At 39.5% G+C, this 19,156-nt stretch overlaps 2 protein-coding genes across 3 annotated transcripts in view; one reads left to right on the forward strand and one right to left on the reverse strand.

Moving 5' to 3' along the window:
• LOC146621102 (multiple C2 and transmembrane domain-containing protein 1-like) overlaps positions 1-19,156 on the forward strand; it is a 136,866-nt gene that overhangs the window by 6,860 nt on the left and 110,850 nt on the right. The gene's annotated exons all lie outside the window — the stretch shown is intronic.
• LOC146621103 (uncharacterized) lies at positions 5,017-6,092 on the reverse strand. The gene is made up of 2 exons (XM_085368134.1): positions 6,046-6,092; positions 5,017-5,899 (listed from the first exon to the last, which is right to left on the reverse strand). The coding sequence occupies exons 1-2, from the start codon at positions 6,090-6,092 to the stop codon at positions 5,017-5,019; spliced, it is 930 nt and encodes a 309-aa protein (XP_085224260.1).

Consider the following 19,156-nt stretch of genomic DNA (forward strand, 5'->3'; position numbering starts at 1 on the left):
ATTTCACATGACATGCCACAATAGCCCATTTTGTGAATATCGGGAAAGTTGTGGTTTATTTAACAAAATATAAAAGTCATTTCCTTGTTTGAGAGGCCAATCAAAGCTTGTGTGTCTCTTACTTTATGTGTCCTCCTCTAACCTTCAACTCTTCTGAAGTTTAACAACCTACCAGCTGACACCTTTTAAAAGGTTGGATGCACAAGATGAAAGCAAGGACACAACAGTAACATGACACAGGTGGGGTATGGCCATTCTTACCAGATAAAACAACACACTGTGGCCAGAAGCTGTGTGTGTGTATTTTTTTTTCCCAGCTCTTCATGCTAATCACATGCAGATTATTTGCAACTCAATGCAGGCCCCACTTCCTCTGTGGTGAGGAAGAGATATTGAATATTTGTAAATGAGCTTCCTTGTAGCATAGATTAAGCTGCCACAGTGGTCAGCTAGTCATAAGTGTTTTTTATTCTGCAGCTGATCAGGGTCCATGTTGGATCTTTAGTAGCTAAAGTAAATAAAGTAAGAAAAAATGTGTCTGGCATTTCAGTTTAGATTGCCTTCTTATTAATGCATGGTGTGCATATTGCCCTTATGATAATGATTATTTTGAAATATAAATGCAGTTCTCAAATGACTGTAGAATGACATCTTTTAAAAAGTTATATTTTAATAGTTGAAATACTGAGTATTTGTGCTCCCTATAACATGGGTTATGTCAGCAACATATTAACGATTTATAAACCACTAGAAATACGTCTGAAGTTATATAATGAATCCCTTTAAGAAAACAATATAGAGCAGGTAGAGTGGACTATTGCCTGATTTTAGAATGAAGTAATCTGCAGTGCTTGAACTTAGGAGAACATCTTTGTTTGCCCACTGGGTTTCTTGGGAAGCCATTGCAATCATCTGAAAAGGCACTTTATTGATCCAGAGAAAGCAAGAGAGACAGACTGAAAGAAAGCTGTTAATAGAGTGTCAGAGTGAGGCAGGAAAATATTTACAGCGGGAGTCATTTATTTAAAGAGCTGCTTCACTTTTTCCTTGCCTCTTTTAGGGGTTTTTGGTCCACTATTTGATAAAATCTCTGGAATATAGAAGTGAATTTGCATGACTGTAGGGCTGATGTACACTGTTCCAAAAAATAGTAATGTCAAATGATTTTACTGTGTATTTTACAGATGTGTACTGTTTTTCTAGAATAGCATTACATTTACATAAGTAGACTGTGATCTGACACGTCAAATGTAAAATAACATAACATCACTGTAAATGTAATAAAACACAATTTACTTGTTTGTTAAATATATTTTGTTGTACATATGCATATTTAGATCGTAAAAATACATCCAGAAATGTCTCCCATCATGCCTTGGGGCATGTGCTGCTGTTTAGATGTTCTTGTTTTATTGTTTATGGTTACGTTACGTTTAACTGTTATCTTGAATGTTGTGTTTACGCCGTGGTGCAGCATCACTGACAGTTGTTGTTTTGTAGAGAGAGTGCTGTACCATGAGTGACTTCTGTTGTGCTGTTGTTGAACCTTGAGGCACATTGTAGCACCGGCAAGTGTACTAGCTTGGGGTTAAATAACAAGCTCAATCTCTCTCTGTGAGCTTCTTTGTTAAGATTTCTCTGCATACCACAATGTAAAACATTGCATGGACACGCTGTGCTAATTATATATTTTGAAAAAGAAATGTAGAGGTAGGAATTGCAATTAATATAAATAACATGACGCTAAGCATCGGCCAATGAATGTGAACTAACAACAAGGTCGCGGGTATGGCTGCGACCGTAGGAAAAACCCCTCATATGAAGGTATTTTACTGTGCATTTCACAGTAATGTTCTGTTCTTCTAGAATATCATTAAAGTTACGTAAAGAGACTTTGACTTCACATTTTGAATGTAAGTTAACGTTAAATCATTGTAATGTAATACAACATAATTGTCATGATTATTAAATGTATCTGTCTGTACATATGCATATTTAGATTGTTAAAATACATTCACAAATGTATCATGATTTCACAAATATCTGTCCGTTATTTGAAAGATTGAACTGTTGAATTCAAATGTAATGCAATGGGACAGTATATAACATGATCCCTATAAGCTTGTGTTACATCACATAAGTATTATTGTCGTTGCTAGTTAGGCCATTCGTGGCTCAAGAGTTGGCAGTTCGCCTTGTGATCAGAAGGTTGTCGGTTCGCGCCCCGGCTTGGACGCTCTCCGTCGTTGTGTCCGTGGTCAAGACTCTTCACCTACCGCCTACTAGTGATAGCCAAAGGGGCCGATAGTGCAATATGGCAGCCTCGTCTCTGTCAGTCTGTCCCAGGGCATGCAATCAATTATTACGTAAACCAACTGTTAACTGTATATTTCTGTACATTTACGTATTATGATTCATATTTCCACATTCAGTGACCTTGTTTATAGGTAATTTCATTGTTTGATCGCGTAAAAATGTTCCTAATTTAATGTCTAAAAGCACTTGGAAAAGGCAGAATCCCATGTCAAATTAGCGCAACAAACTCTATTTTCATTACTGAAAATAACCGTATTTTTATGGGACAGTTATTTTCTGTTATTTCACGGTCGTACTTTGGCGCCCCAGCTGCCGGAATATTACCGTTGTTTTAGGATGTTTTTTTTAACAGTGTAGAGTTTAACTTGAAAGGGAGTTTTTCCTCCCCACTTTTGCCAAGTGTTTGCTCCTGGGGGATCATCTGATTGTTGGGGGTTTCTTTCTAATATTGCAATGACTGAGTTTTAGCCTAAGATAAAAACACACGACAGAACAATATCACTTTTGTGAATGTGAGCAAACATTTGACTTGGCAGACTTCTATGCGATCCTATTTTCCTACATGGCACATGTAGGTCAAACATAGCAAGTAAGAAAACGTGAAAATTCCTTTATTAACATAAGTAAGCAGATTAAAGTTAACTCAGCTCAAGCTCTGGGGTTTCCATCCCAACATGGAACAGACGTGACCGCTGCTGTCCTGAAACATTGGTGTGGAAGGATGCATCTCATAGTGGCTGGGCAGAGATATTCTTTTCACATGAGGGCCTGTTAAAGAATCCAGGAGGTCGGATGTTGCTGTTGATGATGATGTTTCCTGAAAATGACTGGAGGCAACTGAAAGCTTGCCAGCAGTTGTTATGCACACATACAGTGATGCCACTCTAACAGTGACACCAAGATATAATGTGTTATACAGAGATGGTGACATCATTTTTTGTTGAAATCCTACTGAAAGCATTTACACACGTAGGTTTAAAATAAACAAATATTTAGCAAATGGGATATGAATTGTAGATTTATGTTTGTCTAGCTCTTAACACTCACTGAGACAATTAGTGCATTTAATAGCCACCCAGTCACTACATGCTTACATCCTAATTATGGTTTGGCAATGTTATAAAAAGTAGGAAGGAAAATAAGCGATTACTTGAGTGGTTTTCTGCTAAGATTTGAAAACTTTTTTCCTCCCACAAACAGCTGTACATACTGTAGCTAATATCTACTTTTTGCTTGAATTTTACCGCATTAGATACATTTTGACTTTGATTTTTTGAGTCAAAATTCCCTGTGGGTATGTTTGTATTTAAGGCCCTGACTGCATCATTTTGCTGAGCTTGCGTCTAAAGGTTGCTGGACCTTGGAAGTGACTTAGTGCCACCTACTGGTACAAAACTGACATGGCCCCCCAGAGAGAAAAGAGGAAACTAACAGCATGCGAACAGCAAGGCTTCTTGGCTCAGTGAATGCACGTGATCATAAGCAATTCATTATACTGAAAATATACCGACAACTCACTACAGTCCGTACTCTCCAGACAGTATAAGTACCGTATCCTTTTAAAGCAAATAAGGGATCTGTATCGCACTTCTATGTTTTCTGAAGCAGCTGGGATGCTATCAGATTGATTTAAACATTTTCCCTTGATTAATATTCTTCTTAGATATTGGAAAACACTTGAATTTCAAGAGAACTCCTCTCACTCTGTGAAATATCGACTGCTAACTTGAAATTTCTTATTTAAAAACAGAGAAGGCAGTAGGATGTGAATAAGAGGTAATAAAGAGGGCAATAACTGACTTAAAGTAAGCCAAGAGCCACACACTGAGCAACTAACTTTAAAAAATAGCTCAGTTAAAATCCATACACTTGGTAGATGTAATAAACTGTAGTGCAGAAAGTCTTAAAACACACAGAAACACACACACACACACACACACACACACACACAAAACCTTTCTTTTAAGGTAGATGTTTTTTCTACTACTGCTGCTATGGCTTTCTGATTTATTCCTTTTGTGACTGTTTTACTGATCTAAACTATAATACCACTGGAGTGCACACCTACGTCACTAAACAAACATTTTAAGGTAATATATGATAATATATTGTAAGGTAATATATGGGATACTTTAAGTTATTTTCTGTTGTTTTGTGCTTGTGTGACTGTATCTAACATATAAGTATGAATTTAAACTGTCATGAAACTTTCTCATTTAGCCTAAAAAGAAAAACTGGGGCCATCCTATCCTATGTTATATCTGCAAATCTGCAGCTCAAATTTATCCACTGGATGAATGCATTCTTGTTCATCACAGAAAAGTTTGTTTACACGTATCAGTAAAGACCACTTTGTTTCAATCAAGTTAAATCGCAGTACAGACTTATTGCAGTCATTTGGCCAGAGATTCATTTACATAACGTTGCCTTTTATTGATTCAGTGAGAGGTTGTTTAGTTTTCCTTTCAGGGTGTCGGATGTCAGATAAAGGTTATCTGTAGGCAGGCACTTTGCCTTTATGTGGCCTAAAAGGTCACCAGAAAGGTTTACCCTCATTTTTTCAGCACTTACCAACTTGTAAATCAAGCTAATGTGCTCTGCAACTCAAAAGTCAATCGAAGCTGGAGACTATAATCGTAATGTACAAGTTAGTTTATTGTATGCTCAGTTTTTATCAGTTATTTTTTTGTTTTTTGTTTTTCATGAGCTTCCATCTTCATTTTCAAACTTCTTCCACTTATGCGATGCATGAGAGCTAAAGACATCACTGATATATGTCTTAAATCTCTTCATAGTGTCACCCCTTTTCAAGTTTTGATCCTTTTTTTTCTCTGGTACACCAGATGCTGCCGTTCCCTGTTTTTCCATATTGTTTTGACTTTTAACTGGCTTTTTTTTGTGGCTGTATCCTTTCATTTCCTGCTTGTCCAACCATTCCTTCCACTGGTTGTCCATCATCAAAGCCTCTCTTACACTATCATCCTCACTCTCATGGCTGAATTCACTGGAAATGAAGCTTTGCGTAGTGCAGAAGTGATTAGCGGTGCTGTCCCAGATAGGAGTGACATCTGAGGAAGAGCTCTGATTTTTCTGTTGCTTGCATGTACCTGAGTCTGGCTTCCCTTGTACATCTTTGGAGATGTTTCTGTTAATTGTTGAGTCAGTGTCACTGGAATCACTGGTCAATGAAATCTTTAAGGATTCCTCTTTCGGGCTTTTTCTCAATATGAACATGCTGTTTGTGTCATTGTGTGTTTCAGAAAAGGCTAATGTTTTTGGTATCTCCCCATCTTCGTAGTCTTCGTCAGTGTTTTCGAATCCTCCCGCCATTTCCCTTTGCCACCTCGACGCCAATCTCAGGTCCGAGCCCAGCTTGCTGCAGCACAATGGTGTCTTGTCTGTTTCTTCTAACAATAGTTCTCTCAGCTGTTCCTGAAGCTCAGCTGCCATCTCCTCTCTCAGGGCCTGATTCATGAGAGAAAACTCTCTACGCAGTTCTGCAGTTTGCTTCTCCACTTGTCTTTTTACCATCGTGCTGATCCACGTCATGCAGAACCTCCTGTCAGCTGCTGATGGATTTCTCCTAACGACCAGTAATGAAAACAAAAAGTCGATGACTAAAAACAGAGATTCAATGCTACATTTTTGAATTGGTTATATAAAGTAATTATTTAGCTCTTTCTTGCAAATATGATTTTGGCTGAAAAAAGATACAAAAAAAAAAAGTACCTGAGTTTAGAGAAACTGAAGCGTGTGTTTCTTGAAGATTTCGCCATCCCAAATTCTGTAAGGGAAAACAAGTGAGGGCTTTATTTGTTGGCATTGAATGCCAATGCCATTATTTTTATTCTACACCAAACTGTAGAATACTAGCGATGCATAAATATTTCCATTGAATAAAGCATAACTTACACTTACCTCTGCAGTTGACCTTTCTTCAGAAATATCTATTTTTCTTTTGTATACATTTGAAATTGACAGATCTTAGAAACGTGTTCTTTAGCATTTTTGGCAGTTGTCACGAACCTAGAAAAATAACAATAAAAATAACAAATGTCCTTTGTTAAAGCGCAGGCTGTTCTATTATACGTATAATTTTATCTTCAAAAATAATACTAATACATAATATTAATCTATTAATTAATACTGGTGTTTTACTTTTTCTTTGGTTAAATATATAGTTTCTTTGTTTCTTATTGAAATCAGGACAATAACAGCATAGCTCTAACAATGGAATACAATGTCTAGACTTAATATGATAGGGATTGTCCATTTCTGCCAGTCTTTTGTCACTATGGGACAAATTGTGTAAATTGTTTCCCATTAGCGACCAGCCTGCCGTTCTATGCTGTGCCAGAATCTCCAGCACCAACAGGTGGCTGCTATTTCTAAGTCATGATTATGACCACAGCCCACAGTTACTAAAAAAGGCTTTCAGTACCACAGCAATACTTTTCATCTCATTTTACTCTTTGTTTCCTGACCCTTTGATCAAGCTCTACTTTGCCATCTCATTAGTCTGTATATGTATACACTATATCACAGATGTTAAGGATTGTTGCTTATTTGTAAATTTGTATAAAAAAGAAGCATGACAGTTGCAGGCCCTCAGTGTGAGACACTGGCATCCACAATAGTGCCAATTCAGTGTCCTCACATTAGCGTGCCGCATGCCATTTATGAGCTTAGAGCATTCTTGTACCCATTTATATACACAACTGCTGCTGACACGCTGACTGAGGGGCAGCACAAATACCCTGGGACACATCTTCAAATAGTCGCACACAGATCCGCTCTCATGAACTTTTGTGAGCTGTGCTGCTGTGGGAGACTTTAGACCGTTTGCTCGTTCTTTCATCCATGAGCTCCACAAAATCAGGGGTGAGTTCAGTGCATTAATGCAATACTAGGACTCCTTCTCTATCGTTTATTTTTAGCTTGTCCAGATGAAGGGCTGATGAGTTTTGTGCCATTGTGAGTCGCAAGAGTTGTTTTTGGTCCTAGAGTATTGGTGAAACTTGCCCTCAACGAGGTCTTCACACGAAAAGTGCTCGAGGGTATGGTTACATTTTTGTTTTTTTTGTAAGAGCGATGTCCGCAACTTAAAGGAATTTTGTAGTTTGACATTTCGCTAAATACAATCTGTGGTTCACTGGTTTCAAATTACACACCTGAGAGCCTCTAACTGAGGTTCATGTGGATGGATGTTTATTATTGATCAGCTTTGCCCTAATATCATGACTCAGCATGAATGAAGCATCCATCGCCACTCAGCTTAGTGATCTTTATCCTTGCGTATAAGTCGCACATCCTTACAAAGATGGACGCATCAAGATGGGTTGGCGTCGGCCTTCATTATGCCGTACAGCATAAACCGAGCTCTTTTGTGTGTGTTCACTCAACAGATGATGCTGTTTATGCGCAGAATCTAATGCTGTTGGGTTCTGCCTTATAAATATAGGCAGGCTGCAAAAAGAAAACGGCATACGATCAGGCCAAGTTCATCCATAGAAGTGAATTCATATGGAAATAAATGAAAGGTTTCCCGATGAAAGTGCAGAATACACACACAAACATTTATATTCGATAGAAAAGAAATTCATCAAAAAAAAACAACAACACCATAGTGTATGAATCAGTGCAGTGACAAGATAGATGTACTTGGCAGAAATCTCTGTGATAATTTACTGTGTGTAGATGCAGAGAGTGAGAGAGGAAGTCTTTTTGTTTTTTCCTAACAGTGCTACTGAAGTGTCAATCACAGTGTGTAAATTGGGAATGTTACTTTCCAGCCATCAGCCATCTGTTCATCTCCTTCTCTCTGCCTTTTTTATCTGCTTGAAATCTCTCCTGATGATCAAACTCATCTGCAAACCAATACATTAGCAGGACACACCATTAGTTTAAAGGAGGAAATTTACCCGGCATATCTATCTATGAACCCACAAAATCTTAATTTATCTCATATTTTGGGATTGCTTTCACGCTGACTGCACTGACTATACTAACAGACAGTGATAGTGTAGCCTTCTGTGAAGTCACTGCAGAGCCAGTGTAAACTGCATTTTGGATAAATAATGTCCTGACCCTGGCGCATGGACAGTTTTCATCAGGAATGTTCATGAATAAGCATTTTTTTATTAATTGAACGAGAATTCCTAAGTATTATAAGAAAGCTTTCTAAGGGGCCAGTTACTGGTTATAATAGAACCATGTGGCTGTATGAGTGTGCATGTGGGTGTTGTTACAATGAAGGAGGATGAATCACTGGCTGAAACTTGCAAGGTTTGCTACTACAGTACCTCAGGTCTGGAGTGTGGGCTTCTTTCCAGGTCTGGAGTGTGGGCTGCTGTGATGACACACTGTGTGGGGGAACAATCCCAGGTTGTACGAGGAATAGCCCGTCCCATCCCCCCCAAAATTAAAATAGCTTTTGCGCTATATCCTGCATTTCCTGCTATATAACTGTTTGCATGTATTTGTGGTTAATGTGTGGGCTTGAGCTGCATCACAATGTGATATACAGTTATTACATCAGGAAATCCCCCAAGTATGTTCCATAATACTGGAAAGAAACTGGGAATATTTTGGGTGTGCTATTTCCAGGACATGAAAGGATTTTTTTTTTTTTTATCACAGTGGGGAACGCAGGCAACTGAGAACATTTACAACCTAAAGGGGAAAAATACGGTCTTCATAGTAGAAGAAAATGTCTTTTCTAGGCTGCTAGCTATATACCCACTGAACCACTAGATGACAATTTGATAATATTTGATAATATTTGTTTAGTTATGTTTAGTTCGTGTTTTATTTCCGTGCGGTTTAGTTGCTCATGTCAGTGCTTTATGTGAAAGGGTTATATAGAATAGAATAGAATTCAACTTTATTGTCATTGCACATGCACAGGTACAGGGCAACGAAATGCAGTTTGCATCCATCCAGAAGTGCTTTAGTGATATAGATATATTACAATATATATTAGCAATAATATAGATATGTAAGTATATTACAGAAATGGGTCTATTATGGTATGTTATAATGTACACGGTATGAAGTATGTTGTGAATATTCTATAACTATAAGTATGTAGGCTGTAGTGAGTACAAGCTATGTACAGGATATGGACAGGATATAAATATGAAAAACTATACAGAATATGAAATAAATAACTTGAAATAAATATGCCAGCTATAGTAACAGTAGCTCATGGATGGGTGGTGTGGCGGGGTCTGCGATGGTGCTGCAGGTGAGACGGACGCACCTGCGCGGCATCTGCTATCACGCCAACTTAAAAGGCTTTGCTCAGTCTGAGTTGTGGTTGTTGTTGGTGATGTGTGCGGCCGGCAGTGGTAGAGCTGTGGCCGTTCGTGTATGTTTAACAGCAACTGTGAAATAAAGCATGCTGAAGAGCATTGAAATGTCCTGGTCTGCTGCGCCCCCCCATTCTGGGTTTTGGCACCACTGTAAATGACCACGGCAGATCCAACAACATGAACATGCTTTGCAGGATCGTTTATTCACACACTGTTTATACGGTTGCTGTTACAACACGCAGCTGCAGCTCTCCCGCTGGCAGCTCAACATACCAACAACAACAACACTCAAGACAGGACCCATTACAGCTTTTGAGCTGGCTCGATTGTAGATGCTGCGCAGGTGCGTCCATCTCACCTGCAGTGGCATCGCAAGCCCCGCCCCGCCACAGGTGGATAAATTAAGAGAAGCCTCAGATTAAATACATACATTGAACATAAGGAAAAGGCATTTCACCCACACACCAGTGCTTTGCAGCATGTGGCCTGTACAGTCTTACCTGGATGTACAAAGCTCAGTCACGATGTATCTGCAGAAACTAGAAATCACCCAAAGGGAACAGAATGTTTCAGAGTGAAACATGAACAAAGAGTTCAGCAAGACATAAAATCTATTATTTGCCATGAAATTCCTTCATGGACTACCTCAATTAAATTTAGGATTCTTTTTGGAAATCTGTGAAAAAATTTTTCCCATTATTTCCATTTGTATTGTGAACTGGTACAGACAGTCCCTAAAGTCACAGACAGATTCAAAATTGCAGACAGCTCATCTGCTCGCACCATTTAACTTTTTTTAAAAGTTGTTTTTAAAGGTTCACTATGTAACGTTCAACAAAATGTTTGTTAGCGATGACACCGGAGGCCTTTATGTGAATTTTAGCATGTTGCCTCACGCTGCTGCCTGTGAAACATCAGGCAACTGCATAAAAACACATGGAAACAATGAGGGACAGTATTGCTGAGATAGTTTTGATAATATAGAGAAAGAAAATGCAAGATTACCTTTTGAGTTTGGGAGGAGACTTTGTTTTTCAAAGTCATTCTGTAGTTTGTATCATGTAATGCCAAGCCAACTTCACTGCTCTTTGTTCTGCCTTCTTTTGCTTCTAATGTCAAGGTTTATTTAATGTATCGGATTGTGTGTGTAATACTGCATGAGAGGAATATGCGACAGTGACTGAATGATGCAAGTATAGCTTAGATTTTTAGGAAGAGATGAAGAAAGGAATTGTAATTATAAGCTATTTTATATTACATGATAGAATCAATTGAGCTAAGTACAGTGTTAGGTTCTGTGTCCACAGGCAGTGTATGAAACCAAATTCATTTTCAGGTCTTCTTGAATACTGATCACATTTATTGACAGCCAGGAGCAGTTTCTTCTCAGCCATTGTTGACAATGCTGAGGATGGGCATCCCACCACTTCTTGATTTTGATTGTTGGACTGGTGCCCCCCATGACCCAAACCCAGATAAGTGGTAGAAGATTGATGGATGAAAGCTTTTCCTTAATGGAGTCTTTGCACCAAGGATTCTGAGCACGTCAGAGCTAAGCTTTACATGAATTGTACAAAACAAATGAAAACACATTGCCTGTTCAAACACATGATTTTAGCATTAAAACGGGCATCTCTAATCAAAATATGCTAAATTTGTAAGTTCAGAAAACATATCTATTTTATGGCAGTTTTATTTTAATGGTGAGAGAGACAGAATATCAACCAAACAAAAAAAAAAGATATTACATATTTGTTATGAATTGATTTATGTGTCGTTGAGTGAAATAAGTATTTGATCCCCTACAGCTTTTTCCAGCACAGCAATGACGCTAAAAATACCAAAGAGGCAATAAAGGAATACTTAAAGAAGAAGCACGTCATGGAGTGGCCTAAACAGTCTCCAGACCTCAATCCTGTAGAAAGTCTGTGGAAGAAGCTGAAGCTTTGAGTTGCCAAGTGGCAACCAAGAAACCTAAACCATTTACTGAGTTTCTGTAAAGAGGAGTGGGCCAAAAGAGTACAAACCTGGCGATCAACCACAAGAAACATCTCACTGCTCTGCTTGCCAACACAGATTTCTCCAACAAGTACTAAGTCATGTTTTGCTTGGGGATCAAATACTATTCATAACATGTGTTTTTTTTATTCTGGATTTTTGAGATGATATTCTGTCTCTCTCCATTAAAATGAACTTACCATAAAAATTAGAGACTGTTCATTTATTTGCAAACTTACAAATTCAGCAGAGGATCAAATAATTATTTCCCCCACTGTACATAAGCTGAATTAATCAGACTATTTGAAAAATGCATTATAATGTTGACTAAATTAAACAATTTTGCCAAGAGCAAAGAGCTTTCATTATATTACACTGTATTTTTAATTGTAACTCTAACACTAATGTTTTAGTGCCTAAACATGTGACACAGTATTGTGTATTTATTGTGTGTATATAATCAGTAACACAATTTCAAATGATGTGATTTCATTAGAGTAGGAAATAAAGCGATTTAACCACTTATCCCTTGGGCGGGAATATATCGTGCCTGGCCAGGCTCCCAGTGTGATAACCTCCTTTGTTGGCAGCCTCAGGGGCTACTCAACTTAGCTTGCTAGACTATGCCCTTTGTAAGGTTACTGCCCTTCCTGTGTCGTGACTTAAATCTCTCTCTCTCTTTCTCCCAACCTGATTTTCATATGCTGGATTTCCCCCTTGGATTTAATTTTGTTTTGAAACCTTTGCCTTATGTCCTTGTACTGTTACCTTCATTTGCATTTTTTTTTCTGCTTCTACCCTCAAGCAGCCTGTTTTATTATTTCTACTTTGTTTCTCTTTCTATCATCTTGCTCTGTGTTGGTACTGAAGATATTTTTGACTAATTAAATCTGTTTTTTAGCATCACTAATAATATCTGTCTCCTGGGCTTATGTCATCACATCTATTGCAAGCGAATTACTCCTCCTGGATGTAATGAACCCTAACCCAAGTTTATGATCTCATCATAAGTTCACTGTGTTTTGCTACTTTCCTCTGTAGCAACATTTTTGATTCACCCATCAGTTGTTTGTTCTGTATATACATAAAAAAATGCTCATCATAGTTTCTTAATGTGATGTAATGACAGCTCAAAAAGTTATCAAGGCGCCGTTAAGGAAACCAGCTAGTGGGAGGGATATACCGTGCCATAAATCTATATTAGTTGTGATTATTTTAATTTTTTTAATTTGGAAACAGACCACCTTATATCCATCAATCCCAGGAAAAGGTACAGCTGTATGACTGACTGCATAGATTTACACTAGCACTGTGGAAATCAGTGTCAGGTGAGAAAAGTTGTTTTTTGTGTGTGTGGCATGAATAAGGCACGGCGGGACCATGGAGCGACGTTCAGAGCCAACTTTATTTGATTCACATCACACCACACCACCACCAACCCCTGAGTCCCCGTGTTTTAACACGGCGGGCGTGATTGCGGATGCCGTGCAGGTGCGTCCGCACGGCCCCGCAGACCACGCCCCACCACAGTGTGCCATAGTTGAAATCTGTACAATTAAAAACAAATAAGTGTCATAGATAATAACTTTTGAAGGGACTTTGATGAAGATGTACACATGCAGCATGACAGCATGGTCTCAGCGGTCAGCACTCTGTTACCTCACAGAGAGGAGGTTCTGGTTCAAGCACTTCTGTTTGTAGTTTGTAGTTCTCACCATGCTTCCACATGCATGCCAAGTTGATGCTGCCTATGTGGTCCCAGGACACACTTGCACAAGAGGTTGTTGCTGTCAAAGATTTTCACTTTCTGATTTCACAGAGCCTGCTTTGATTCTAAAAGGTTAGCAAACACAGGGACAAATCTTGTATCTGAGAAATGATAGTACAAAATAAAGTAGACTGGAAAGGCAGAAAGAACTGATTAAAAGTGAGAACAATGAAAAGCAAAAGCTGGGAAAACAATTGTGTGTGTTATACTAAGCATCTGAGATATCGTAATCGTACACAGCGTGGCGGTGGTTGGTGTTGCTGCCTCACAGCAAGAAAGTGCTGGGTTTGAATCCAGTCTTTCTGTGTGGAGTTTGCGTGTTCTCCATGCGTCTGTGTGGGTTCTCTTCGGGGACTCTGATTTCCTCCCACAGTCTAGGAATGTACATGGGGTTAGGGTAATTGGTGATACTAAATTAACCATAGGTGTAAATGTGAGAGCGAATGGTTACTTGTCTCTCTGTGTTAGCCCTGTGGGCAGATTGGCGATCTATCCAGGGTGTACCTGCCTCTCACTCTATGACAGCTGGGATAGGCTCCAGCCCCTCCCGTGATCCTCAATTGGAAAAGCGGAAGAAAATGAATGCATGGATCTTATCTTATCTGGAGCTTCTGCTGGGACAGAGATGAGCTGATTCCTGCAGTTGCATAGAGAGTCTACTTGTGGCTACTGCTTTAAGCTTGTTAAATTGATTATTGATCTGAACTCTAGAGAAAATGTCACAAGCTTTCTACGAGGCATAGCTTATAAAAATAATTGTCTCTTGTGAGCTTGTCTGACTATCTGTATGTTTTCCACTTCTCTTCCTGTCCATCTGCCTGCCTGCTAGTAGAAGCCACCGTGCCACTACTTGTTGAAAAACCTTCCTATTTTTTGCATTTAAGACACTACAGCAGACTCAAAGACTGTTTGAACAGCTTTTGTCATTTGTATATATTTGTCTTATCTTTTTAAATTCATGTTATGATACACGTGTGTGTGTGTGTGTGTGTGTGTGTGTGTGTGTGTGTGTGTGTGTGTGTGTGTGTGTGTGTGTGTGTGTGTGTGTGTGTGTGTGTGTGGACGCCTTCAGTGATTTGTGGTGAGTAATGAGCAGACAGATGGTTAACACTGCAGGGTTTGTTGATGCCAACATTGGAGATTAAAGCAAGGATAGATGGACAGCATGGGTGTGTTTGTTTATGCCATATACGTGCATGATTGTGTGGAGAAGACAAAAAGCCTCACATGTCGTATCAGGGCTCGTGTGTAAAATTGTTTATCAGCTAAAGAGCAGCAGGAAGAGCATAGCCTCAATTGTCACATACTCTCTAAATTGACATATATAAGCACAACTTTAAGTGCAGACTTACTCATATTGTTCTGTATGTGCAGCTATTTTTGTAAGGTCTGGGTTATGTCATTCCTAAACTTGCCAGATTTCCTTTGGCTTCAAGAAAATGTGCCTCATTATGGTGTGCAGCGAGGCATCATATACTTTGTTGTAGCTTTTTTCTTAAGCGACCTCCATGAATTTTTTATCTGTTTCTTCGTCATGCTAATGCCTATGAGGGCGAGGTGTGTGTCTGTTTGTGTGTGCGTGTGTGTGTGCTGTGTTAGAATGAAATCAGCAACTAAAGTCATAAGAGCTGCTGACTGACACACTGCTGAACAAGGCTAATACAACAGCACTCATGAAAGGGACAGCTGTCTCGTCCTGGGGTCTGACTCTGTTGTAACATAAGAACGTGCAGTCTCTCTCTCTCTCTCTTTCTCTCTGTCTCTCACACACACACAATGCACAAGCACGTATGCACACAAACATGCACAAACTGGCCCGCCTTGTCAGAGTTTTGTTGTGACTCTGCAGAGCTGTCTGTGGCAGGAAGCACAGCGGCACCTCCCTGCTGCTGTGCCCCCTGTCTGGCGTGGCATTCACCCTGTATGTCTACAGAGAGATCAAAAAATGTATGCACTCTCTATTGTGCATGTCTCACAGCATTTCCTTCCTTTCATGTGCTATTGGGTGCTACAGTTTTATATTGCCATCTCTCCTTTACGGGATCATTTTAGTCTATTCTACAGTTAATGTCTGTCACAACTTTCCTCCTTTGTTGTGACCCTGAGTGCTGCTGGCAAATGTTTTCTGTGTAATATTTTCTATGTCTACAATCCAGCTCTCCTCTTTCACTGGTTCTGGTTCACCTTTCATCTGAATTGACGCACTTTTTCCACCCTCTTACAATTACATATTTCTTTGTTGCTGTTGTTGTTGTTTGTTTTTTTTACTTTTTGACTGAAGTGAACCTTTCTGCAGTTTCTCCCATGAGCAGTCTCTATTTTTTGCTGTGGATTTATAGCTCACACTGAGAAGCATATGTGATATGAATAGCTAGCAGGCGGAAAATCATTGTGGATAGTACTGGAACAAAAAGACGGGGAAACTCGGCAAAGAGATTGGACTTCAGTATAGTATTTATAGCTTAAATATTGCAGCACATATATCCTGCATTCAACTGGATAGTGTTATCTGTAAGGCATTCTGGCATGGTTGCATCATAAAATGTACTGTGCTCACAATAGAACTGAATTGTATAAATAAAGTTCCTTCATCTTGTGTGAATATCTGTGTTGCTGAACTAAGCACAAATAAATAGTTTAATTAATGCAACTTTTCTAAAGGCCGTTTTAATTGTTTCTGTTAACCTTGATTGGCTATCTGAGTGAAAGAAAAAAAAAACTAAATTACCTCAGCACCATGTCCTAAGGATAAGTCCCCAATCAGCAGAAAAGTTGCAGTTTTACAGAATTGGTGGTAATTGGTTTTTAGTCCTTTTGTTGCTTTTCAGAAAATAAATGCTTATTCAAATTTGCCATGACTTTCTTTTGATAGTCATATGACACTTTTCACACTTTTAAGAGACAGTTATGTGTCGTTAGAGAAATTGTTTGCGTCAGTCTAGTAACTGTTTCTAAATTGAACAGATTATGGGAAAGTCTGACGACTATTATAATATTTAACATTACTAAAAATCCATAATTCATAACTGAAAATTTAAATTCCTAAATTAAAAAGACAAAATGCACTGGTCGGCCATTTTATTAGGTACACATTGCTAGTAGCAGGATTAATCCTCTTTTGTGTTTTGCCTTCAGAGCTGCCTAAACTCTGCTTTTGGTCCATGTTGACATGTTGCCATCACACAGTTGCTGCAGATTTATTGGCTGCACATTCATTGGATTGAGATCTAGTGAGTGTGGGGAACTTGCAGTCAGGTTCATTAAACCAGTTTTATTTTTTTCTGCTTTGTGACATGGTGCGTTATCCTGCTGGAAGCGGCCATCAGAAGACAAGTACACCGTAGTCATACAGCGATGTACATGGTCAGCAGTAATACACAGATAGGCTGTGGCCAAGAGCATATCCCTCACATCATTACAGTCACCAGCAACCTGAACTGTTGATACAAGGATGTAGGATGGATCCATGCTTTCATGTTGTTTATGCCAAATTCTAACAGACCATCTGAATGTCAGCAGAAATCGAGACTCAGCAGATCAGGCAATGTTTTTTTTCCCCATCTTCTGTTGTCCAGTTTTGGTCAGCCTCTGTGAAGCCTCAGTTTCCTGTTCTTAGCTGAGAGGAGTGACACCCGGTGTGGTCTTCTGCCTCTTTAGCCCATTTGCTTCAAGAGTGGATGTGTTGTGTGTTCAGAGATGTTGTTCTGCATAGTACGAACCAGACTCCTCTGACCTCTGGCATCAAAAGAACATTTTTGCCCAGAGAACTGCCACTCATTGGATAATTTCTCTTTTTTGGACCATTCTCTGTAAAGCCCACAGTTGGCTGTGTGGGAAAATCCCAGTAGATCAGCAGTTTATGAAACAGTCATACCAGCCCATCTGGCGCTAACAACCATCCCATGTTCAAAGTCATTTAAATCACCTTTCTTCCTCATTCCTGTTACCAGGAATGAGGAAGAAAAGTGAACTTCATCAAGTGATCTTGACCATGTCTACATGACCAAATGCTTTGACTTGGCGCAACCTCACAGTGACTTGGTCCTTTCTTAATGCTTCATTTGACATTTTTACAGTAATGGAATAACTGTATTTCCTACCACTGGTGTTAATTATCATGAACAAATAAGCTGGGATTTCTATTGTTCTCCCCATACTGGTGATATATGTGAATGCAGTATTCTAGTTGTGTTTCTAGTAAAGCCCTGTTAATACTGGGCTACACACTGATGAGAAAGAGTATTATTTAATAAACGAATGTAGTGGGTATTTAAGTGCTTTAATATTATACTGTATTGATACTGCAACAATACCAATAATATGAATGGGAGGGAGAATAAAATGAAATTCTAGGAAGAAAATCTGAAAAGTGTGTACATGTGGGCAGCTGTCTGCGGCGGGGCTTCTGGTTTTACCTTGAGCAAAACCCAATGAACGCCAATTAACCCAATTTGCCTTGGCTCACAGCTCCAAATTAGAGAGATTCTGTAAAGTAATTAATGTGAAATCCATAAATGCTGTCATCTCTACAGCTTAGATTCTCTGTCTGTCAGTGTCTCCATGTGGTAATTCAGAATAACACTACTGTGTAATCCTTACTAAAGTCCAGCTAAGGGGATTGGTGATTATAAAACGGGCTCTCTCACTGACTAAACATCTGTGGACAGAGACAGCAGCTGGTACCGTCTTCCTGGATGTGCCCCACGTTAACTTCATTTAGTATCGTTCCATCTCAGCAGTTTAGGCACTCTGCAGTGAGTATCTCTGCACGGTCTTGTGTCTGAGTGACAGCAATAGAGAAAGGCAGACAGAGCAGTATGATAAATTGTGAAGCTGGGTGAGGTATGCGAGAGCCTCACAGCTGGTTGCCCTTTGCTATTCGTGTGTTCATGAGCACGATACGCAGGGAGCCAGTGTTTGTGTGCGCGCCTCTCTCACAGAGGAGCGTAAGCCAGCAGCAGCAGCAGCAGCAGCAGCAGTAGTACAGCGGAGCGTGTTCAGTGTCTGGATGTTAGCGCTGCCTCTCTCAGCTGTGGGACGAAGCCTTACTGTAGGTATTCACACACACACACACAGAGATGCATAAATACATGTGTACATATTGCTGTTTTGACACTCTCCATGCTGATTTTCTTGTGGGATACTTTTCCATATACTGATGCCTCTTGCTTCCCATGCATGCTCTTGTATTATGCCAAGGTAAATAGTGGTTGTAAAGCACCATTCTTTAATTCCAGGAGTAATTCACATCCTGAGGATTTGACTGTGGTAATCATTGGATGTGGAAATGTGTTGTTCACCAACCAAATGTTTCTATCACTTCAGCACGTTTGTCCATTTGCATTCAGAACCCATTTTCATACAGAATTTCCATAAACCCGAGTAGCTGCTTTGTTTACGCGACAATGTGTGCTCAGCGTTACCAAAAGACAGCAGTGACCATCTTTGAACTATATGCTTTCGTGCATGTTTGTGCGCTTTATTTGTGGTAGGAAGTGGCACAGCGGAGGTGCAATGGGTGTGTCGTGTCCAGTTTCCAGTAGTGTGGAACCTGAGCTGGTGCTGCCGGTGTGACATGACACACGGTGTTGTTAGTCACTCACTGGAGAGAGAAGAGGAGATGACAGTTTTTTTTTAAAAAGGGATATCCTCCTGCTGGAGCTCTCTTCTTAACGTCAAAACACAGAAAGGTTCAAATGTTTCGGTATTTCCTTCCACCCCCTGCAGCTTTGCAGCTTTAGACTTGTTTCCTTAATTCCAG

The sequence above is a fragment of the Diplotaxodon limnothrissa genome, linkage group LG12 (assembly GCF_057381915.1).
Source record: "Diplotaxodon limnothrissa isolate DT_005_m linkage group LG12, D_limnothrissa_male_GT1.1, whole genome shotgun sequence".
Lineage (NCBI taxonomy): Eukaryota > Metazoa > Chordata > Actinopteri > Cichliformes > Cichlidae > Diplotaxodon > Diplotaxodon limnothrissa.

Bases quoted from the DNA above. Each gene is read 5' to 3' on its own strand.
- LOC146621103 (XM_085368134.1), bottom strand. From the start codon at position 6,092: ATGGCGAAATCTTCAAGAAACACACGCTTCAGTTTCTCTAAACTCAG. The intron at 5,900-6,045 runs GTACTTTTTTTT...ACTGGTCGTTAG, and splicing joins TTCAGTTTCTCTAAACTCAG to GAGAAATCCATCAGCAGCTG.